Source organism: Stegostoma tigrinum, chromosome 3 (genome assembly GCF_030684315.1).
Source record: "Stegostoma tigrinum isolate sSteTig4 chromosome 3, sSteTig4.hap1, whole genome shotgun sequence".
Classification (NCBI taxonomy): domain Eukaryota; kingdom Metazoa; phylum Chordata; class Chondrichthyes; order Orectolobiformes; family Stegostomatidae; genus Stegostoma; species Stegostoma tigrinum.
This window is the reverse complement of record NC_081356.1, coordinates 94,617,995-94,641,703: the sequence shown is the minus strand read 5'-3', so window position 1 is coordinate 94,641,703 and position 23,709 is coordinate 94,617,995. Positions and strand designations below refer to the sequence as shown.

At 40.4% G+C, this 23,709-nt stretch overlaps 1 protein-coding gene across 12 annotated transcripts in view; it reads right to left on the bottom strand.

Moving 5' to 3' along the window:
• The window catches only part of mef2cb (myocyte enhancer factor 2cb), a 301,354-nt gene that overhangs the window by 135,462 nt on the left and 142,183 nt on the right, over positions 1-23,709 (bottom strand). For all 12 annotated transcript variants that reach the window (XM_059644758.1, XM_059644757.1, XM_048526644.2 and 9 more), the window contains one exon: positions 6,130-6,311. In XM_059644758.1, coding sequence (XP_059500741.1) covers positions 6,130-6,183 — 54 coding nt within the window. In that variant the 5' untranslated portion in view covers positions 6,184-6,311. The remainder of the gene's footprint in view (positions 1-6,129; positions 6,312-23,709) is intronic.

The following is a 23,709-nucleotide window of genomic DNA, read 5'->3' as shown; positions in this document are numbered from 1 at the left end:
CCAAACTCATGCGCTTTAATCCATAACTCTTCAAGTTCTCTTTATTTAAGTAATCACTTAATGCCCTCTTGAATGCCTCAGCTGAACTTCCAGGCAGTACATTCTAAACCCAGACTATTTGCTGCCTGGCCCACTTGCTTTCTCACTTCACATTTGCTTCTTTTGCAAATCACTTCAAAACTGCGCCCCACCCACCACCGCCCCCCCACCACCCCCACCTCCCACCCCCTATTTTGTCTAGACTCGTTATTTTGAAAAGTTCTATCTAACCTGCTGTCAGCCTTCTCCTCTCCAAAGAAAGTTTTCAAACTTTTGAACTTTTCAAATCTATACCCATAAATGAAGCTTCATGTCCCTGGAACATTGTTGCAAAGATCTTCTACATCTCCTCCACTGCATTCACACCTTTCCTAAAATTTGGCACCTAGACTGTACACACTAGCTGAGGTCTAATCAAAGCCATATACAAGTCCAACAAAACATCCTTATTCCTGTATTTTATTCCTGTATTTTATGCTCTAATTAATTAAACATTTACTCTCATTATGTTCTACAATTTTATTATCCTTCAAAAATTCTAATAGAATAAGAGTCATTTACAGCAAAGGAGGCAGCCATTTGGCTCATCACATTCTTCTGTTCCTGCAAACTCTTTAAATTGTGCCATTAAGTTTACAGTGTCTCTCCTTGTTCCTTCCGCTAAACTGTATTTAATTCCAACCTCCCCAAACGTTCTCATTCCGCCAGCCTATGTCCTATTGCAGGTGAAACAAACTAGCCTCACCATTTGCCACACTTTCAATTTTATTGAATATTCCAAAATTCTTCTTTGTGCACATTAAATCTGACTATAGCACATAGAATCAAAGATTGCCAGATTTCTCAACTCTCCTAGCTGAGAAATGATTTTTGTTTTAATGATCAATCAGCCCTTTTTGAATGTCCTGCATATCCGCATTGGTCCCAATTTTGTCTCCACAATGATTTTGCACCGGAGTAAGTCAGACTTTCTGGATCGTGGCAGAGCTGCATAAGTTCTAAGAGGAAAACTTTCATGCCATTTTCAGCCCAAGCAAATTATCGAGCTGTGTGTGGAGCAGGTGGAAGTGGAGCTGTCATCTCATGCCCCACAGATTTTTCTTCTGGCTTTTCTTCTGGATGATGACCAGGTGTTTCAGGATCCAATCTAATCTTTCATTCCTCCTGGATCTCATGTATATGCTGACATACTTCTTTTACATCCTGGGGAAATTTGGAAACAGTGTGTGTTCATCTCCAGTTACCAGGTCAGCAAGCAAAGCAGGTCAGATCTTAGTAGATCGGCTAATTTTAATATTAATAGTCCCTAACTCTTCAAATAGGTTAAAATAAGTAACACTTGTGTTCAGTGCTATACCATTAGCCTTTAAATCATAAACTAAAAGCAGGAGGAGGTCATTTGCAAGCCTGCTCTGACATTCAACAGAATCATAGCTGATCCTCTATCTCAATGTTATATTCCTGCTGTGCCTCTTGATATCATTAAAAATATGAAAATGTATCAATATATTTCTTGAATAAATTCAGCGATTTGACCTCCAGAACATTCTGTGGTACAGAATTCCATGGCTTGCAACCCTTTGAGCGAAGAAGTGTCTGCTCATCTGAGGCATAATAGTATACCCCATTTCTTGAGACTGTATCATCTGGTTCTAGAAACCATGCTCCCTGCATTTGGTCTGTCTAGCCCTGCTTATATTTTATACATTTCAATCAAAAATCCTTTCATCCTTCTCAACACTAAGGAACACATCCAGTCAAGCCATTTTCTTCTCAATGGGGCAGTCCAGACATCCCTGGTGAATTTTCACTGCACTCCCTCTATGGCAAGTATATTCATCTCAGGTTAGGAGACCAAAGCTGTATGCAGTCCTCCGAATGCAGTCTCACCAAGCCCTCGTATAACTATAGTAAGACACCCCTACTTTGGAACTCAAATCCTTTTGCAATGTCGGCCAATATACCAATTGTCTTTCTAATTGCTTACTGAACCTACCTGTCTACTTTGATTTTTTTTATTCATTTGTGGAATGTGGGGGTTGCTGGCTGACCAACACTTCTTGCCCAATCCTAGTTGCCTTGAGAAGATGGTGGTGAGCTGCCTTCTTGAACTGCTGCAGTCACCAGCTGCAGGTTGACCCACAATGTCATTAGGGAAAGAATTCCAGGATTTTGACCCAGTGACAGTGAAGTAACGGCGATATATTTCCAGGTCAGGATGGTGAGTAGCTTGGAGGGGAACTTGAAGGTGGTGGTGTTCCTATACGTTTGTGGCTCTTGTCCTTCCAGGTGGAAGTGATTGTGGCTTTGGAAGGTGATGTCTGAGGGTTTTTTGTGAATTTCTGCAGTGCATCTTGCAGATTACACACTAGCGCTGAGTTGCTCTTGGTGGTGGACATTGAAATCCCCCACCCAGAGTACATTTTGTGCCCTTGCCATCATCAGTCCTTCCTCCAAGTGTTCAACATGGAGAAGTACTGATTCATCAGCTGATTATGTAGCAATCAGCAGGAGGTTTCCTTGCCCGTGTTTAACATGAAGCCATGAGACTTCTTGGGGTCCAGAGACAATATCAAGGACTCCTAGAGCGACACTCTCCTGACTGTATACCACAATGCTACCACCTCTGCTGGGTCTGCCCTGCCAGTGGGATAGGACATATCCAGGGATGATGTGGGGGGTGTCTGGGGCATTGTTTGTATGGTATGATTCTCTGAGTATGACTATGTCAGGCTGTTGATAACTAGTCTGTGAGACAGCTCTCCCAATTTTGGCACTAACCCCTAGATGTTAGTGAGGAGGACTTTGCAAGGTCAACAGGGCTGTTTCTGCTGTTGTCTTTTCTGGTGCCTAGTTCGATGCCAGATTTCATTGTGCAAGGACATCCTTTGTACATCCATACTTTTCCATATACCACCATTTAAATAATACTCTTTCTTATTTTTTACATTGAAGCATATAATTTCATTTAGCCATGTTGTAATGCATTTGCCATGTGTTTGACCACTCACTCAGCTTATCTAGATCATCTTACAGCCTCCTTGCCATCCTCCTCACAACCGCACTCAGTTATGGGCTATCAGCAAAAAATGGAAATGTTGCATTTGGTTCCCATTTCCATGCCTATGATATATATCATGAATAACTGGAGCTTGAGTATTGATCCTTGTGGGATACTGGTAATCATTGCCTGCAACTTAGAAAATGGTCCATTTATTTCCAGTCCAAGTTTTGTGTCAGTCAACCAATGCCACTATGTTCTTCACTATTCTATGTACTATAATTTTGTTCACTAACTTCTTTGAGGGACCTTATCAAAGGCCTTCTGAAAAGCCAAATACACCATATTGACAGGTTCTCCCTTATTTATTCTACTACTTACATGCTCTAAAAACTCTAGTAGATTTGTTCAACATGATTTGCCTTTCATAAACCCATGCTGGCTTTCTCTAATCTCATTAAAACTTTCCAAATGTTCTGTTATCACTTCTTTTACAATACACTCTAACATTTTCCCCAGTACTGTTGTTAGGCTAAAATGGTCTGTAATTCCGATTTTCTCTCTCTCCAGAAGCTATTCAGTTCGAAGAAAATTCTGTAGACAAAAAAAAATGTGGGTTTTGCTGGTAACATCCAGAAAGAATATAGGGAAAAAATGCAATCCCATTCTCTAATAATGCTGTTTATTCCAAATGAGAGCCAAAGGGATGACAACCGGAGTGCAGATGCAAGCCTGGAGTGCAACAGTAAAAAGACAACAAGAAGAACATAGAGAATAGATAGAAATGGGAACTTAGCTAGAGTTAGCTTTTACTTTTAGATCATTCCTGGGCTGTGTTAGACTCTCTGCATCCAACCAGTGGCTGTTTTTGGAAACATAAATTTATTCAGGGTTCCTAAGAAACTGAGTCAGTAGACTTGGTGTGAAGACTTCAGACTAAATCATTACTGTCTCTATTAGAACTGCAGCATTTTTAAGAATTTTTAAACAATCACATTCAAAGAGGCCAAATTGTTAAAAATGGCACAGTAGAAAAAGAAAATCCAGGCTTTGTTCATGCTGCGTAAAGTGCTGCTGAAATCGTGGCTGAAAATTGTCAAGTTCACATCATACAAAGATGAAAACATCAATTTTTGTGGTTTTTTTTGGGACTGCTGATAAATGGAATGGAGTTGATCAATAATGGCCCACTACCCACAATCAAGCATGTGAATTGATGCACTGTGCAAACTATTTCGAAATAAAGCTTTTTTACCTTCACCCAACAATTTTCATTCATAGTATCTCCACAGTAGATCATGATGCTAAGATGAATTTCTGCATGAATTATCCATGTGACTTGTTGAGACAGATTACCAATTAATACAGAATTGAGGACAATGAGATCTTATGAATAGTTCACAGAGAAATGAAAATATGCATAATGGTATAATTCTCCGAACTGAGGTTGACCAAATACATTTTTACAAATGATCTTTGTAACAGGTAGACTGGAGTTTCCCCTCAGTAGATTAGGTTGGATTTGAAGTCAAGTTGTGGATACTATGCTGACTCTATAAGCTATCCATTCCTTCAACTGATTTTGTTTTTAAACTTTTCAGTTCTGAAGAACAGGATTGTTTGTGTGTGGCAGGTATAACTCCCACACCTTACAAACTAAGTAATGAACAGTTCATTGTTATTTGAATGAGATGAAATTGAGACAACACCATCAATTAAAGGTAAGAACTTCCAAAGTTGTTTGATCATTATCTAAAAATATGTATTTGCTCTTTGTGTTTGCATTTTCTCTAGAATTTAGTACCAATAAAAATGAATTCCATCAAATGCTAAATCATTGTGATATTTAAATAAACTACAGCTCCCGTATTCCAAAATACCATTTTTATGTGCAATTTGCATGTGGATACCTAATGGCTATTACATTGACAGGGACATGTGGAAAGTATCGAAATAATTACCAATTCTTCTCACTATAACCTTTTAGTAGATATACCTTGAACTCGAAAATTCGTGCACAGAATTGGCTTGGAAAGAACTAATAATTTATAAACAAACATTAAAGACTGCCATTTCAGCTTCAAACTGTAAACTATTTAAAGAAAGCAAGGAGGTAGCTAGAAAATGGCAGCATTATTGCTTTCTGACTTGGCTGCAAGCAATAACCAGCCTACAGGGAAAAACATAGAATGTATCCATCATAAATACTAGGTTGGTTTGATCTTTAAACATAATTTTTCCTGCAGAGCTGTTCAATCCCAATAGAAAAAGTGTTGCTTTATTAATCCAACAGTGTGAATCGTTGAGCACATGGAAATGAAATTTGTGCTTTGATTGGTTTCTTTCAAAACAATGTTCTTAAGGATATAGAGATAAAAATTGTAGCATCAGAGAGATCAAGTAAATCAAAATATAAATGGAATAAAAGGATTTCAATAAACATAAAAGACTGGTTGGAGAGTAGTTTGATTGTCTACTCCTTCTGATTTACTCTGGTATGCACAAAAACAATTACAGCATGTTAAAACTAATATAATCTAACTTTTTCCAATGCAATCTAATCGAAGGATGCCAGAAAATTGAACAGCTTTACGATTTTTAATATGTTCTGAAGACTTTCATGTGCATTGGCATAAAATATTACTGGCGATATCCTTACTTAGAATAAAAGTTATTGCTTAGGTAAATTCATTATGCAATCAAAAAATATTTATTTTGTTTAGTCCATACAAACATATTCAAGATATATACTTGAGATGCACATCTCAGAAACTGAGATAAGGCACTATTTTGAACAGTATCAATTCTCGTAACCAGTTCAGTGGCAACCTATTACATTTTTTGCGCCAGCAATGATAAATATCAATATATACTTTAGGTAATTGAAAATGTAAAGTTAAAGCCAACACTTCAATGTACTTTGGGCATGGAAAGTTGTTTACAATATCATTGCCAATTGTTAATGATCAATAAAAATGTGGTTGTTCTACAAAGTCAAAGCAACATAGAAAGAACCCAAATTGTAACAGGCTCCACGCAGATTCAGTCTAATGACCTATTAAGAACTGTTATCTATAGTTGAGCCTCACCTGTCTGTTTCGTTCATCCACAATCCGCGTGATTTGAATCTTTTTCCTCCCCATCTTTGCTGTTTCTCTTCTCTCCTCACCTTTAACCTGTACCTTTGACCTCAACTCACTTCCGTTTTCTCAGTATCAGACCTTCTTCTCGCTCCTCACTTCATTCAGTTCACAGATTCTTGCATCTGTCCCTGTTGATAAAAAAGAAACCAATTTATGTAAAAACAGGACATCTTTGACTAGAAAGCAAGATAAAACATATGGGGCCAAAATTCAATAGCATTTTCACAGGTCTTTCACTTGCAGGGGATTTTGTTTTGCAGATCAAAGGGGCAGAACTTCCAGAAAGAGGTGATGGTGGAACCAGTGGGCAGTTGTTCTGGGGAAGTAACAACCTATACAAAGCATTCCAGTTTCACTGGCTCACTCATTATCGCGTATATCTCCAAAGTGAAAGGAAGTGAGGTGGTTAGAACATAGAACATAGAACATAGAACAGTACAGCACAGAACAGGCCCTTCAGCCCACAATGTTGTGCCAACCATTGATCCTCATGTATGCACCCTCAAATTTCTGTGACCATATGCATGTCCAGCAGTCTCTTAAATGACCCCAATGACCTTGCTTCCACAACTGCTGCTGGCAACGCATTCCATGCTCTCACAACTCTCTGCGTAAAGAACCTGCCTCTGACATCCCCTCTATACTTTCCACCAACCAGCTTAAAACTATGACCCCTCGTGCTAGCCATTTCTGCCCTGGGAAATAGTCTCTGGCTATCAACTCTATCTATGCCTCTCATAGTCAGAAACATAGATTAGGCCCTGAAGAAATATGAATAAATCTATTTTAAAGAAACAAATCACCAATGTATTCATAAAATCCACTTTAACTTGCAAATTTCTTCAAGTGGTTAGTCTCTAATAAAAAGAATGTAATATCTGTCCAATAAACACATCAATGACAGATAATCTTGCAATAGTGTCAAACAGTGAATTTGAATATCAAGTTGAGGTAATTAACTTTTGAAATTCAGCCATACATTCACAATGACAAAGCTAACTCTTGGGGAATTGTTAACACAAAACTCTATTGAAACTGGATGACCAGATGCTACTTTTGTTTCTAATCAGCAATGAGTTCAAATAATCCTGCTGAATTCAGATTTCCCACCTAAATGTCAGATGCTTGTGAGCAAGGAATGCCAGTTCAAGTTTCACTCAAGCGCATGGCCAATATATGATCAAACAGGTTGCGCATCACCTTGTAAGCCCTTTAAACATATGCCAATATCAAGCAGTAACAGTGGAAGAGATTTCTGGTTCGCAATTTAATGGAACAAAATCAGAGCCTCTACCATCACTATCCAAAGCTGCAAAATATAACATTCATGTAAAACAGTATGCTTCAATAGACTGTTTTGGAATTTAGCTGAGTGATTGTTGTTGGGTCACATTTGTGCCAAAAATATAGGGTTCGATCTCTATTCTTGCTGCCAAGGATTCATAATCTTCTCTTTGCCCTAACCATGGTAGAGACCACAATATTGTAGATCAGACTTGCCTTCAGGCAGAATTTCACCTACCAGCAACAACTGGATATGTTGGAAAGTGAGGAAAATCTTCTGCAACTGCGTTCCACATTTTTAAAGGTCCACTAATTGTTCCTGATTCTGCAAACATCCACCTCATGATGTTAACTTGGTGTGGGTATTGTAACCAGAGGGGAGGGGATGATTTAAGGGGAGAAGGACATCCACCCTACCCCTACCTAATATCATCTGATTGTGGAGGCAGGAAATGTTATGTCTGACCTCATTAATGTAGGCTTTTGTGGCCTGGTAATGTAAGACAGGTTTAAAAGGGGAAAACAGGGAGTTCAGTTATGGGGAGGAAGCAATCTCAGCCTGGAGAATGGCCAAAAGTCTCTTAATGTGGGTAGAATAAGAAGATACGCTTAAAAAGATTTTCAAACACCATCTCAACTAAAACCTCCTGTGGTCAAGATGCTTGATGTCACTGAAATTCTGCTGGCAAGCCCCACACTGTGATACAGCTTTGCCCGTGATCAAAACGGTCTGCATGTCTCCATGACTAAATCAAGATGCATGTTTGTTATTTCAATTAGACCCTCACTTACTTGGGGCCATCCTGTGCCTGAAATCAAATTGGCTAAAATAGTGGGCTTGGGAATGTGGCAGCAAGTCCTTCCCATTGCCACCTCAGACCTTCCAGAGATAGCTCAACAGGCATGGCAGAATTGACCCTTCACTGGTGTAAAACACCAATCCAAAACAAATGATGTCAAAAGCAAAAATGTGTCTGGTGCCAACAATTACGTTACTTTCTCATGTATAAGATTACGTAATAGTACAGAGACTTATTTTTGAAGAGGGACATATGTAGCAAATTAGGAAGATTGTGCTGTGTTCCTGTAGTTCCGCACAACCCTTGACAAATTATACCAGCCTGGGCAACATCAGGTGTTTTTTTTAAATCACTTTCTGGAAAACTGTTTAAATTGCTCAGATCACAGAGCACAGTAAATGAGACTGTCTATAGACTGGTTGTGTGGTTCAAAAAAAAATTGCTTAAGGAAGGTATATTGTAATCATTCACGATTGGAAAGTTGAGTTGCATGCTGAGGTTCTTGCATATGAAAGGAGAATACTTACCATATTCTAAATTCAGATACCAAGCTAGGTTTAATGATCACGGTGGAAGGCTGGAGATTTGGTCGCAATGCTGCCTGGGCCATTCCCAGAAACCGTCATGCAATTTATTTTAAGACATCAAGTATCTACCTGATCAAGGTTAGTTTGCAGAACAATACAGGGGAGTTTTCCACTTTTGCTTCCTGCTAGTCAGAGGCCAGCAGATCTTCTTTACCAGCACAGCCTTAGGTATGAGAAAAGGAGAGTCAGTTTCAAGTCCTGTAGGGACTGGATCTCATCACCAGCGAGATCTTGCATTCAGCACCAAATATTTGAACAGGACTGATCCCAGCTGCCTGTCAACACCTGAAAGCTTATCAGATGGTGTGTCCTCTTCTTTCACATACTCCCTCCATCACCAACCACCTACCACTTAACGGCATTAAATCTGCTTCCAGGCATGATAAACGTCTAACCCCAGCCATAGCCGGGGGAGTGGAGAAGACGATAGGCTCTCCATCTTGAGATTTTCACTCTATTTTAGGGCACCCTTGTCTCCCTGCATGCTTCTGTGGGGCAATGAATTCCATCCATTGTTTAAGAGATAACCAGCTATTGCAGCATATGCAAAGTAACAATTGTATCACAGTTAAATGAAATCACAATGTTCCTTAAGTAGGAAGGAAAACATTGTCTTTTTTTGACGTGACATTATAGATAATGACATGTTCCACTTAGACAAATAACGTAATTGTCACTGATATTCTGCAGCAATAAGAAATTTTAGCTTTGAAATTTTAATAAAATTGTATCAAGGCAAAATATCATTTGAATATGAATACTCTGAGGGACCAAAAGTTACATGATAACTGAGTCTTCCTGTTTTGACAACAAAGTTATTTATTTAATTGTTTTAATATCATACAGTATATTTTGGGAAAGTTTTGCCTAAAAATGAGCAATGTCAGTCTTTGTCTCAAAAGAATAATGCCATTAAATTATGTTTTCACTTCTCTTTTCAGTTTAGGTGGTGTTCTGCACTTTTTAAAATTCATCTGGTTGCTCTCTCTATAAAAAACAATTTCTATGATGACAATTTCTTTTTGAGTTTGGGGCCAGATACTGGTATATGTCCCTCTTTAACTTGGTATGTTCTTCTGTTTATGTCCACTCTGCTCAGGCATTTTATATACATGCTATAAAGCAGAATTAAAGTGCAAAATTATTGGTAATAATTACAATTAATAAGCAGGGTAGATAATGGCATCTGGCATTTGTTAAGTTTTGCCTTGCAATTAAGTTTTAAAATATTTTGCATGGCAAGTTGTTGAAAGCACCTCACCGTTATTTTGACAGCAAAATCTAGTCTATTGAAGGTACATAATTATAGAATGAGATGAATATGATGTCTGGCAGACGAGTCTGAACTTCCACAAATCTCATCCTAATTGTAGATGAACATGACATTTGGCTCATCTGCTTTCCCTCCCAATTGTTCCTTTTCAGTTTTTTTTCATGAAACAATACCTTAATGAACTATTTTGGGACTTTTGTCAAGAAGATGAAAGTTGTTATTGTTGTTGACATGTTTCTGTCTTCTGAGTAATGATTAAAGCCACATTGGTTACTGAGCTGCATTATTTAGTTTTAAAATATTTCATTTAAATGACATAAAAATATTCCCAAACAATGTGAGAATTTAATGAGTGCCTGACAACAACAGCCCTCCTCAAGCCAAGATAGGAAAGAAGCGGGTTGCCATATTTCACACCTCTGTCTAATTAAATACCCCTTGCTATCAAACTCACCATACAGAGGGTATTTAATTATGCCACTTTTGTCAGCCAATGTCCATATTGTAAAGGAGTGCAACATGAATACAAAGGAAAGGTAATGTGCTGAAAAAGAAGCTTAACACAAAGTTTGTGAAAATTCAACACATACATCAGCTTCAGAACAGTACTCCAGTGCCTTGGAAAATAATGTATGCAGCACAGACTGCTGTATCCAAATGTTTGGGTTCACTTTATTTGCCACTTCCTCAGCCACTTGAGACAACACTCAGAAGAGTTACGATTGTACATTTTTTGAAAAATATCATAAATCCACAATAACTCAGTGCAATATCAATTCAACAGTGACACATATGAGCTATTGTCTGCTTTTCAAAGTGCTGAAAAATTGATCCAATTTTAAAAAAAGGGCATCTTTCTGTTCAAGTGAGTACCAAAAGGTGTGGGAGCAGGAGGCTCTGACCGAGACAGATGGCACACATCAACCAGGAAAGCAATCTACAAGTTCAAAACAGATAGTCAAACACTGGAGGAAACTACAGAGGTAGAGAGGGGAGAGGCCATGAAGGTATTTGAAAAAAAATGGTAATTTTAAGATCAATGCATTGCTTAACTAGGGGCCAAGGTAAATTAGTGAGCACACAGATGGATAAATGGAACTTGGTGCGAGTAAGGATATGGGCAGTTTTGAGTGACATAAAATATACATGATGTAGAATGTGGGAGGCTGGCCAGTGTATTCAAATAGTTCAGCTGTAACAACCATTTGGATGAAGGAGTCCACAACAGTGAGCTGAGGCAAGGGCAAAGTCAGATGTTATGAACAAGTTGAAAATAGTCAGTAAAATAGAGATGGTGCAGATATATGGTGTCAAGCTGACCTTGGTAACAAATAAAACTGGAAAGCAGTAGCATAGTGGTAATATTGGCAGTAATAATCCAGAGACCTACATTAATACTCTGGGGGACAGTCTTCCAATGGAATTCAAATTCAACGAATAATAAATTTGGAACAGAAGTTTGGCTTAGGAATGGTACCATGAAACTTCCATCATTTGTCATAAAAACACAACTGGACTGGTATTGTGCTTCAGTGAAGGACAGCTGCTGTTCTTGCTCAGTCTGGCCTATTTGTGACGCTGGACCCATAGTAATGCAGTCAACTCTTAAATGTCCATTGAAATGGCCTACCAGGCCAAAAGCAATTAGGGATGAGCAACAAATATTGGCCCTCCTACCATCACATAAATAGAGAAAAGACAGTATAATTGTGAACTGTCTGGCTCAACCTCAGTCAATTAGCAGGGAGCAGGATGGAGAATGGAGAATGCTTTTTCACTACAATTGTCAGACCATCAAGCTGGTAATTTAGAGATAGTAAAGGATTAAAGAATGGATGAGTTAGAGATAATTGGGATAAAGGAGAAAATTAAATTGTGTTCTTTCAATGATGTCATTGTGGAAACGTAAGAATTATTAATTATTAATTCATTAATAAGGCATTTAGCTGTGATGTAGTCACTGGATTTCACTCTTATTCACTCTTACTGAAGAAGATGGATACGATGGTTGGCTGTAAATTGACTTTCATAGGATCATAACATAATTAAAGATGATGGAAGCCATTTGATATACCCCAGTTCATCGAGATAGACTGAGCCTGAAATTAAAGTCACAGAACTGAAACATCCAATTGGTTCAAATGCTTCTCATATCCACTGCTGCGGGAGCTAATCTTATTTGATTATTATTTCCATGAAGAACTTCCCATTCTTCAATGTCATGAATCCTGAATCTATGTCCAGAACTGAAGACTCAAGGTGCCATTTGACCAGCGTACTGAGTAATTTTAGCATTACTTCCTATGACTTGTATTCTTGCGTCTGGTTTATATAGTTCAACATTCCATCAGTTACTGATTCAGTGATAATGGGAACTGCAGATGCTGGAGAATCCAAGATAATAAAATGTGAGGCTGGATGAACACAGCAGGCCAAGCAGCATCTCAGGAGCACAAAAGCTGACGTTTCGGGCCTAGACCCTTCATCAGAGAGGGAGATGGGGTGAGGGTTCTGGAATAAATAGGGAGAGAGGGGGAGGCGGACCGAAGATGGAGAGAAAAGAAGATAGGTGGACAGCAGAGTATAGGTGGGGAGGTAGGGAGGGGATAGGTCAGTCCAGGGAAGACGGACAGGTCAAGGAGGTGGGATGAGGTTGGTAGGTAGGAGATGGAGGTGCGGCTTGGGGTGGGAGGAAGGGATGGGTGAGAGGAAGAACAGGTTAGGGAGGCAGAGACAGGTTGGACTGGTTTTGGGATGCAGTGGGTGGAGGGGAAGAGCTGGGCTGGTTGTGTGGTGCAGTGGGGGGAGGGGATGAACTGGGCTGGTTTTGGGATGCGGTGGGGGAAGGGGAAATTTTGAAGCTGGTGAAGTCCACATTGATACCATTGGGCTGCAGGGTTTCCAAGCGGAATATGAGTTGCTGTTCCTGCAACCTTCAGGTGGCATCATTGTGGCACTGCAGGAGGCCCATGATGGACATGTCATCTAAAGAATGGGAGGGGGAGTTGAAATGGTTCGCGTCTGGGAGGTGCAGTTGTTTATTGCGAACCTAGCGGAGGTGTTCTGCAAAGCGGTCCCCAAGCCTCCGCTTGGTTTCCCCAATGTAGAGAAGGCCACACCGGGCACAATGGATACAGTATGCCACATTGGTAGATGTGCAGGTGAACCTCTGCTTAATATGGAAAGTCATCTTGGGGCCTGGGATAGGGGTGAGGGAGGAGGTGTGGGGGCAAGTGTAGCATTTCCTGAGGTTGCAGGGGAAGGTGCTGTGTGTGGTGGGGTTGGAGGGCAGTGTGGAGCGAACAAGGGAGTCACGGAGAGAGTGGTCTCTCCGGAAAGCAGACAACGGTGGGGATGGAAAAATGTCTTGGGTGGTGGGGGTGGATTGTAGATGGCGGAAGTGTCGGAGGATGATGCGTTGTATCCAGAGGTTGGTGGGGTGGTGTGTGAGAATGAGGGGTTCCTCTTTGGGCGGTTGTGGTGGGGGCGGGGTGTGAGGGATGTGTTGCGGGAAATGCGGGAGACGCGGTCAAGGGCGTTCTTGACCACTGTGGGGGGAAAGTTGCGGTCCTTGAAGAACTTGGACATCTGGGATGTGCGGCAGCGGAATGCCTCATCGTGGGAACAGATGCGGCAGAGGCGGAGGAATTGGGAATAGGGGATGGAATTTTTGCAGGAGGGTGGGTGGGAGGAGGTGTATTCTAGGTAGCTGTGGGAGTTGGTGGGCATGAAATGGACAGCAGTCACAAGCTGATTGCCTGAGATGGAGACTGAGGGGTCCAGGAAGGTGAGGGTTGTGCTGGAGATGGCCCAGGTTCGTCCCCTCCCCCCACTGCACCACACAACCAGCCCAGCTCTTCCCCTCCACCCACTGCATCCCAAAACCAGTCCAGCCTGTCTCTGCCTCCCTAACCTGTTCTTCCTCTCACCCATCCTTTCCTCCCACCCCAAGCCGCACCTCCATCTACCTACTAACGTCATCCCACCTCCTTGACCTGTCCGTCTTCCATGGACCGACCTAGCCCCTCCCTACCTCCCCACCTACACTCTCCTCTCCACCTATCTTCTTTACTCTCCATCTTCGGTCCGCCTCCCCCTCTCTCCCTATTTATTCCAGTTCCCTCTCCCCATCCCCCTCTCTGTTGAAGGGTCTAGGCCCGAAACATCAGCTTTTGTGCTCCTGAGATGCTGCTGGGCCTGCTGTGTTCATCCAGCCTCACATTTTATTATCTTAGATCAGTTATTGATTGTTGCTTTGCCTTGGTCAGGCATTTTGAGCACGAATTCTATCAAGAATTGTGGGTTGTTTTCAATTTTTTTTAAGCTATTCATATGTTCAATTTTTTCTCCAATGCAGAGATTCTAGTCTTTTCAAATTTCTTTATAAAAGAGTTGTTGAATATGGAACAACAATGATTAATTAAAATACTTCATAACAGAGAGAATCATAGAATCCCTACCGCATGGAAACAGACCCTTTAGCCTAACAAGCCCATGCTGACACTCACAGCATCCCACCCAGACTCATCACTGTATAACCCACCTAATGTCCATATCTCTGAACACTAAGGGCAACTTAGCAAGGCCAATCCACCCAGCCTACACATCTTTGGTCTGTGGAAGGAAACCGGAGCACCTGGAGGAAACCCATGCAGATAAGGGAAGAATATGCAAACTCCACAAAGACTGTCACCTGAGGCTGGAATTGAAACTGGGTCCCTGCTGCCATGAGGCAGCAATGCTCACCACTGAGCCACTTATATACATGAACGCACACACTAGAAAACTTACAAGGGCATATAAAAACCATACTAATGTGCACAAAACATTAAATTACATATGCTATCTGTACATTGGAACAAAACCAATACATTATACAACAACTCTCCAAACTTTGCTATAGTTTCATTGGTTGCTGCAATATACTTGAATAATACTTGTACAAAGTATAATACTGTACTGTATAAAACATAAGGCAAATTGGGTACTTTATGTTACAAATCATCCTCACATAAAGAGTTAACTAATTATAAAACTCTCAAAAACAAGAAGCCAGTTAGCATCTGCAACAATTCCCTTCTATCTTCCAACAATAGCATACTAACAAAAATGTTAGATACTGAAAATAAAGAAACTTCAATGGACAAAAATACATTCTGAATATTAATACATTACTTTTGAATTATGCTCATTAGTTACTTTTACAAATATTTCATGACATGGAAATGAACATCTTCCAAGGGACGAAACAATTCAGAGAAATTATATAACTATATAAGTAATACAGCATGCCAAGAGAATGTTAAAGTATAATCATTTATCACAGCTGAGTTGATGGTTATAAACTATAGATTCATTGCTCTAGTGGTTTCTGACATCATCATAATACTTCAATTAAACTGCATCGTTGTCTTGCCTTGATGACTTGACTTAGCAAAATAATCTAACTCAGTAGATAAGCCGTACGCCCAGAAAATTCCAGGACAAAGTATCGGATTTTGTTAGTCTTTTCTGGGGTTGAAACTGAGGGCATATATCTGCTTTCAACAATTATGAATTGGAAGAGGAAACTTGTAAGAGCTCTTATTTCTAATAAAACCTATCTGATGACTCCGATTTCAGTTAACCATGGAGATCATGAAAAGTTAGCATTATGCTTTATGTGACAGTTCAGAGTTAAATAGCCCATCATTCCCCACTGCTCAAACAAAAATGGACACTGAGGTGAGGTTCCTCAAAATTAAGAGGTGCTAGTCCAACTAGAGTACAAGTTAATTCCCTCAAAAGAGGAATACAGGGAAGAACTTTTTTCAAGCAAACAGAGTTGGCATATTCTTGCAACGTACTTAAACGTATTCACTATAATTATATTTCATTACTCTATTTATAAAGTAGAAATACAGTATTTAATTTATAAAGCCAAATAACAAAGTGTGAAGCTGGATGAACACAGCAGGCCAAGCAGCATCTCAGGAGCACAAGATGCTGCTTGGCCTGCTGTGTTCATCCAGCTTCACACTTTGTTATCTTGGATTCTCCAACATCTGCAGTTCCCATTATCTCTGATCACAATAAAGCCAAATATCTATTTTTAAAATAAATTTATGACTAATATATTATTTGATGTAAAATAATTTCAGAAAAACAACATTAAATTTTCACAGGTTGCTTCAATTACTAACTTTTTTATTAAACCACTGCACCTTGCTCCTCTGCTATCACTTTTAGTGATGAGTCTGTCTGACTTTTTCTCTGCCCGTGAAACCATAGATTGGATTAAGGCTCACTTAATGTACAGATAAAGTGGAGAAATAAATCAGCTGGTTTCAGGTCAGCAACCCATTCTCATTTGGCAGTTTATAATTCGTGAACCAATGAGTATCAGTGCTTACACTTAGATTGAGAGAATAATGCAAGTTTGCTAGTGATACAAATTCAGTGACAGAGGAAGCTGTGAAGAAGATTTCATTCTCTAAATGACACGAGTGAACCAGATGTGTTTGTCCTGGCAATCAATAATGGTTTCATGGTCATCATTACTCTTATTTCGATGTTACTAGTGAATTCAACTTCCATCTGCCATGGCGGGATCTGAACTTGTTACTCTTTTCCAGAGACCCAGGTAAAGAGGATTTTCCTAAATAATAGGGCTCTGGTAGGTTCGGCAGACGTCTGCAAACATGCGCTGTTACTCAAAGGGTGGAAGGGGCAAACCAAATAATTATAGGCTACTTAGGATAACTGGTGGTGGGAAAATTATTAGAATCAATATTGATAGTCAGGATTAAATGTTATAGGGAAAGGCATGAATTAATCGGGAATAGTTAGCCTGGTTTTGTTTAGGGAGGATCCTGTCTTACTTAAGTGAATTTTTTGAGGATGCAACAAGGAGGATGATTGAGGACAATGCAACTAATGTTATCTACATCGATTTTAGTTAAGCAATTAACAAGTTCCCAAAGGCTGACTTTAGAAAACTTAAAGCCCATGGGAAATGGAAGAATGTGGTGAGTGGGATCCAAAATTAGCTCAGTGACATGAAACAAAAGGGTAATGGTCAACTGATGTTTTTGTGAATGAAAAGTGGCTTCCAGTGGTGTGTTCCTCAGGGCTCAGTTCTGGATTGTTTGCTGGTTATGATATATTTTACAGGTTTTGAATTAAACGTAGGAGGCATGATTGGGAAATTTGCAAAATTATTTGAAAATTGGCCACCTGAGAGGGAACAGAATGGCTGTCTTCTGTAGGAGGTTATATTGAGTGGCAGAAAAGTGGGAGATGAAATTCAATCCACAGAAATGATAAGTTATACATTTGGGAGGATTTGGGTCAGTCCTAATTTCTTCCATTCAAAAAGCCTGCTTACCCTATGTTTTAGGTGGTGCAAGTAGGGTCTAAAACAAAAACACAAATCCAAAGCAGAATCATTAAATCCAATTTGAAAAGCATCTACTGCACATTGATGAGAGATAATGGGAACTGCAGATGCTGGAGATTCCAAGATAATAAAATGTGAGGCTGGATGAACACAGCAGGCCAAGCAGCATCTCAGGAGCACAAAAGCTGACGTTTCGGGCCTAGACCCTTCATCAGAGAGCATTACCCTTTTGTTTCATGTCACTGAGCTAATTTTGGATCCCACTCACCACATTCTTCCATTTCCCATGGGCTTTAAGTTTTCTAAAGTCAGCCTTTGGGAACTTGTTAATTGCTTAACTAAAATCGATGTAGATAACATTAGTTGCATTGTCCTCTCTGATGAAGGGTCTAGGCCCGAAACGTCAGCTTTTGTGCTCCTGAGATGCTGCTTGGCCTGCTGTGTTCATCCAGCCTCACATTTTATTATACTGCACATTGAGTATTTTTTCTTCACAACTGGTGATTTTATGCAGAAAGGCCAAAATATTTATTGAGCAACAAGAGTTCCCTTCCACTCCCACCAGCATCAGCACCACCCCTATCCCAACCCCAACCCCAAACACAAAACAATGGGGCCAACTGCCCCTTTTATACAAATTGCCTGCAGACAATTTGGGGACGAGATCAAGGCTAGAACAGACTGTTTGCCGGAAATCCTGCCACGTTGCACTTTGACAATGAAGTTGGCCCCCAGGAGTTTCAGATCCTCTGTGACATAGAAAAAAAATTCCTCAGCTACAAGCTACAATAATTGCAGTCAATGAATTAGGATTAAATTTTAAGGAAAAACTTTCCCAAGTGTCTTTACATCAAAATGGAAAAGTATACAGAAAGCTGTATTAGTTCTGATGATGAACAGTTGAATAGTTCCTGCACTTCTGTTGCCAGCCACATTTACAATGCGGGGAACAGTAAGTGCTGCCACTAGCACTGAAAGCAACCAATTGAAGAGCTGTGGTCTCAAAACAGCTTCTCTTCATTCCTAAATTCACAGATACAATAACAACTACTGTGACGCAAGCAAAAGGTTTGTTTACTTTGTTGGATTCTGCCATACTGCAAGAAGTCAGATCAGCATAAAGCTATAAAGTCACTCTCTTCTGCTTTTACTGGAACAGTTTTTGTTGAAACCACAGAATCAGCCAACAGATGTTACAATAATATACCATGTTAATAGTACTCTATTTTTTTAACAAAAACACAATTCTTTATGCATTGAATAGCAAATATATTGTGGGGTCATGCTTTAGATCTGTGCTATTAGGAACAAGGCATGCATGAGGGTAAAGCCATCAGCTCAGTAACACTGCACCACACTACATTTAGAACATAATAAACCCTTCCTTCATTGCATTCCTTTTATTTTCTCCAGGAAAAATTCATCTATTTAGGATGGTAATATATTTTGGCACTGCATTAATATCAAATCTGACAAGTATTCAAACATAAAATTCCAGATCTTATACATATAATTTTTAAAAAATACAGCAAGTTACCCTCTGTTGAACAGTTTATTAACATTTCACAACACAGTCTCTATATCAGAACTGCACAGAAAAAAGCATATTAAACTACGGGATCAATATGAAACTGTTCCAGAATATTGCACATTTAATGCACAGATGTATCAGCCTAATTGATTATGATTTGCAAATACTATTCCCTTTAAGATTACATTACAAATACAAAGAAAAGAATAAGCTCAGCACATGGATAAGTGTATTTAATTATGTTTGTCAATAGTTAGTCATCTGATTTGCAAATAGTTTTGATTGTAAGATCTCAGACTTTGTCTTTCTCGAATACATTCCTCATGGGAGATGTGTTTCTTTTTTGAGAAGGAGTTAACTACTTGTAATGTGGAAAAATAGTTCTCAGCATATAGACACAGCTTATTGGCAGAAGATGGAAATTTAAAAATCTGGTACTGTAGCTGAATGAGAAAAAGGAACTTGGTTTTGGCGGGCTTAACATCACTGTATGATTTGGCAGAGAACATGCTGCAGGAAGAGTGATTTGAATGTGAATTAGGAAGAAGGCCCTTGGGCAGCTGCTGTAGATTTCTCTCTCGCTCCACTGCATTGCAAAGGCCTGACAGAATGGCAGGAAACACGCAGTGAGTGGTCGAGGAAGGATGTGATGTCAGCAACCACTAACAATAAAAGGTGTAAAGGTGCTTCCTTCCTTAAACTGATCCAGAAGTACAAAATGGGAACCAAAACTCTCCACTTCCTTCTCATAGCAGAAACTGTCTGAATTTGTTTCACTGCAGTACCCCACACAAACAGTCTTCTGACAAAGTCACTGAAGGGACAGTGAATAAGGAAAGTTTGTGTGTTACAGCTTTGTTTGAAAAAAATCCTACAGCCACTACTGACGGTTAAGATGAGCACGAAGCAAGAATTAAGATTCCAACATTTGCAGTATTTATTATTTGCCATCTGCTTACCATTAGAATTTATACTTACTGTGCAAATGAAGGGAGAAACAAAACTGCTTACAAACTGGAGTGGTTATGATATTTTTCATGTGGCATACCAAACATTGGAAAACTTTTGTAAAGCAGCATTTGCACAATATTGACTGAGCTTTTACACTTTCAGCTAAGAATGTTTTCTTTCCATTTAGATTCATAGCACCAGTCTGCTTTGGCTCATAGGGGTTTTCTCATGCAACTGACCACTCTTCACTGCATTACATATGCAAAGAGGCTCTTGAACACCTTTCTTGGAAAACTGTGTGATCAAGGAGGTGGAAATACCCATCATCGCTGGGACTTTGCTGTGTTCATGCCATGGTGCTTTAGCTCGGTCCTAAAAGGACATCACTTTGATGCTGAAAGCAGGAAATGACCTATCACACTGTGGTACAAGCATTATCACCGAGGACATAATCCAGAGGAGGGGGAATAAAAGCTTATTCTCTTCTTCATGGAAAGGGAACTAGAGATCATGGTGAATGGGGTGATGAAGTGGAGGTGGTTCATCTTCCTGTGGACCACCATATGGGGCAACACCATCAGACCAAGTCAGTCTCAACCCAAATTGTGACCTGGGGCAGGCAGGTATCTGAAAAAATTGGGACTCCCAATGCCACAGATAGGTCAAATGAACTTCTGCATTCCACATGAATAAAGGACTCCGTCTTTTCCATGTTACCTCAGTCTCACAAGGCTACTCTTTACTCCAACATTGCTAATGCACAGGCTTCTCACAGACAAATATCACTACTACAGATATCATGTGCGTTCAACAGCACTCAACCACCTCATTCTCCCTAACTACTAGTCTTTTCCTCTTTCTGTACTTTCTATTTGCTCACTGGGATACCTCATCACCTGTCTTGTTTATATATCACCATTAACAACTTCCACATACCTAATTTCTCCCTTTAACTAACAGTCAGCAAAATTGCCTCACCACCAATGATGTCTCCATATTACCCAAATGACCTTCACAGAATCCCTGGACAGTCTGCACTTGACACGCAGAACTGCCCAATTCCCAAACTGCAAAAGCACTAATCCCTAGACTTTGGTTGGACTGAGCACCTGACTGACTAGGGCCAACCCTCTGAACTGGGTTTGGATCAACCCATTGAATAACTGTGTTTGTACTCCATGACTAATCACAGTCCCCGTTTAAGCCACTAAGGAATGGTTGGCATGGACTTCCTCATATGGCCATTTGGTCGAAGATCACACAGTGCATTTGCCATGCATGCTGCTGGCACATACTGCAGATCTGATAATGTCATAATCAGTGCCATATAGCAACATATCCACCTCCTTGATTCTTCAGTGCTTCCAACTGTAACAAACTGTCACCTCCTCCTCTATGTTAAAACCCATTACAACTCATAGAAATTCACGGACTGTAACTGAGCACTGAAGGCATTGTACACTACAAAGAACAACGTATCCCACACAAGGGCTGGCAGCATGTAAGTCAGTGCTGGAACTAGTAAGTGTGTGCTAAGAAAACAATATGAAATATAGTGAGGTTGGCGCCTCATATTAAATGCAAAATGAGTGAGCACTAAAAAAAACAAGCTAAGAGTCATAACTTTGTTGATTGAAGGTAGCTGATGGGACAGTAATTGGCAAGGTTTGATTGGTCTCACATTTTGTGGACAGTGCATTCATGTTTAATTTTGCACACGGTTAGGAAAACACTGGTAACATAGGTGTACTGGAACAGTTTGGCTTGTGTCACAATTAGTACCATTACCAGAATTACATGAAGGTCCATAGTGTTTGCAGTATTCATTGTCTTCAGCTGTTTCTTGATATCATAGAACATTGAGAATAGGCTGAAGGTTTCCCTCTGTGACGCTGGGGACCTCCAGAGGAGCCTGAGGCAGATAATCAAGTCAGAATTTCTGAGTCTTTTGCACTGATTATCTGGACTATCCTATCAAAGAGATTCTGGGTCTTTATGGAGCCTCCTCCTGTAGTTAGTTGCTTAATTATCAACACCATTCACAACTGAATGTGGGTAAACTGTAGAGCATAGATCTGATCTATTGGCTGTGGGATCACCTAACTCTGCCTACTGCATGCTGCTTTGTGCAAATAGTCCTTTTGTAGCTTTAGCAGACTGCCACCTCATTTTAGATCTACTTAGTGCTAATACATGTCATCATAAACTCTGCATTGAAACAGGGTTGATTCCTAATTGATATGCCAGGCCATGAAGTCATAGATTAGTGATAATGGGAACTGCAGATGCTGGAGAATCCAAGATAATAAAATGTGAGGCTGGATGAACACAGCAGGACCAGCAGCATCCCAGGAGCACAAAAGCTGACGTTTCGGGCCTAGACCCTTCATCAGAGAGGGGGATGGGGTGAGGGTTCTGGAATAAATAGGGAGGGAGGGGGAGGCGGACCGAAGATGGAGAGTAAAGAAGATAGGTGGAGAGAGTATAGGTGGGGAGGTAGGGAGGGGATAGGTCAGTCCAGGGAAGACGGACAGGTCAAGGAGGTGGGATGAGGTTAGTAGGTAGATGGGGGTGCGGCTTGGGGTGGGAGGAAGGGATGGGTGAGAGGAAGAACCGGTTAGGGAGGCAGAGACAGGTTGGACTGGTTTTGGGATGCAGTGGGTGGGGGGGAAGAGCTGGGCTGGTTGTCTGGTGCAGTGGGGGGAGGGGACAAACTGGGCTGGTTTAGGGATGCAGTAGGGGAAGGGGAGATTTTGAAACTGGTGAAGTCCACATTGATACCATATGGCTGCAGGGTTCCCAGGCGAAATATGAGTTGCTGTTCCTGCAACCTTCGGGTGGCATCATTGTGGCAGTGCAGGAGGCCCATGATGGACATGTCATCTAGAGAATGGGAGGGGGAGTGGAAATGGTTTGCGACTGGGAGGTGCAGTTGTTTGTTGCGAACTGAGCGGAGGTGTTCTGCAAAGCGGTCCCCAAGCCTCTCCCCATCCCCCTCTCTGATGAAGGGTCTAGGCCCGAAACGTCAGCTTTTGTGCTCCTGTGATGCTGCTTGGCCTGCTGTGTTCATCCAGCCTCACATTTTATTATCTTGGAATTCTCCAGCATCTGCAGTTCCCATTATCAGTTACAAGCTGGTTGCCTGAGCTGGAGACTGAGAGGTCCAGGAAGGTGAGGGATGTGCTGGAGATGTCATAGATTATGTTTGAATACAGTATTGCTGCTGCTGAGTCCACTCTTGCCCAGTTTTGAAATGCTAAGTCAATTTGAAATTGATTCCATGAACAAATTGATTATGACATAAAGAATAATATTTTCTCACTTTTTCAATTTTCTGACACATTCTGAAATGCAATATCATGGGTAACATCTTTCTAATAATTGACTTTGCCATTCTGTATGTGCAATAATGTAGTGACTACTGACAATCTGTACGCCAATGTCGCATATGCCTGCAACTCAGTTTTTACCTTACACCTTGTCTCCAATTAATGTTTAAACTCTGCAATTTTTCAGCACTGGGATTGTGGTTGATATGGTTGTTTCTTTCTTCTTAATTCGAGAATGCTGAAACATTGTCGCATTTAGCTTCTGACTGTTCAGAATTCGAGATCGAACCTGCTTTCTGTCTGACTTATACGGCCTAAATTCAGAGTGGAGTAGGTGGTGTAATGACAATGTCACTGAGCTAGTAATCAAGAGGCCTAGGCTACTACTCTGGC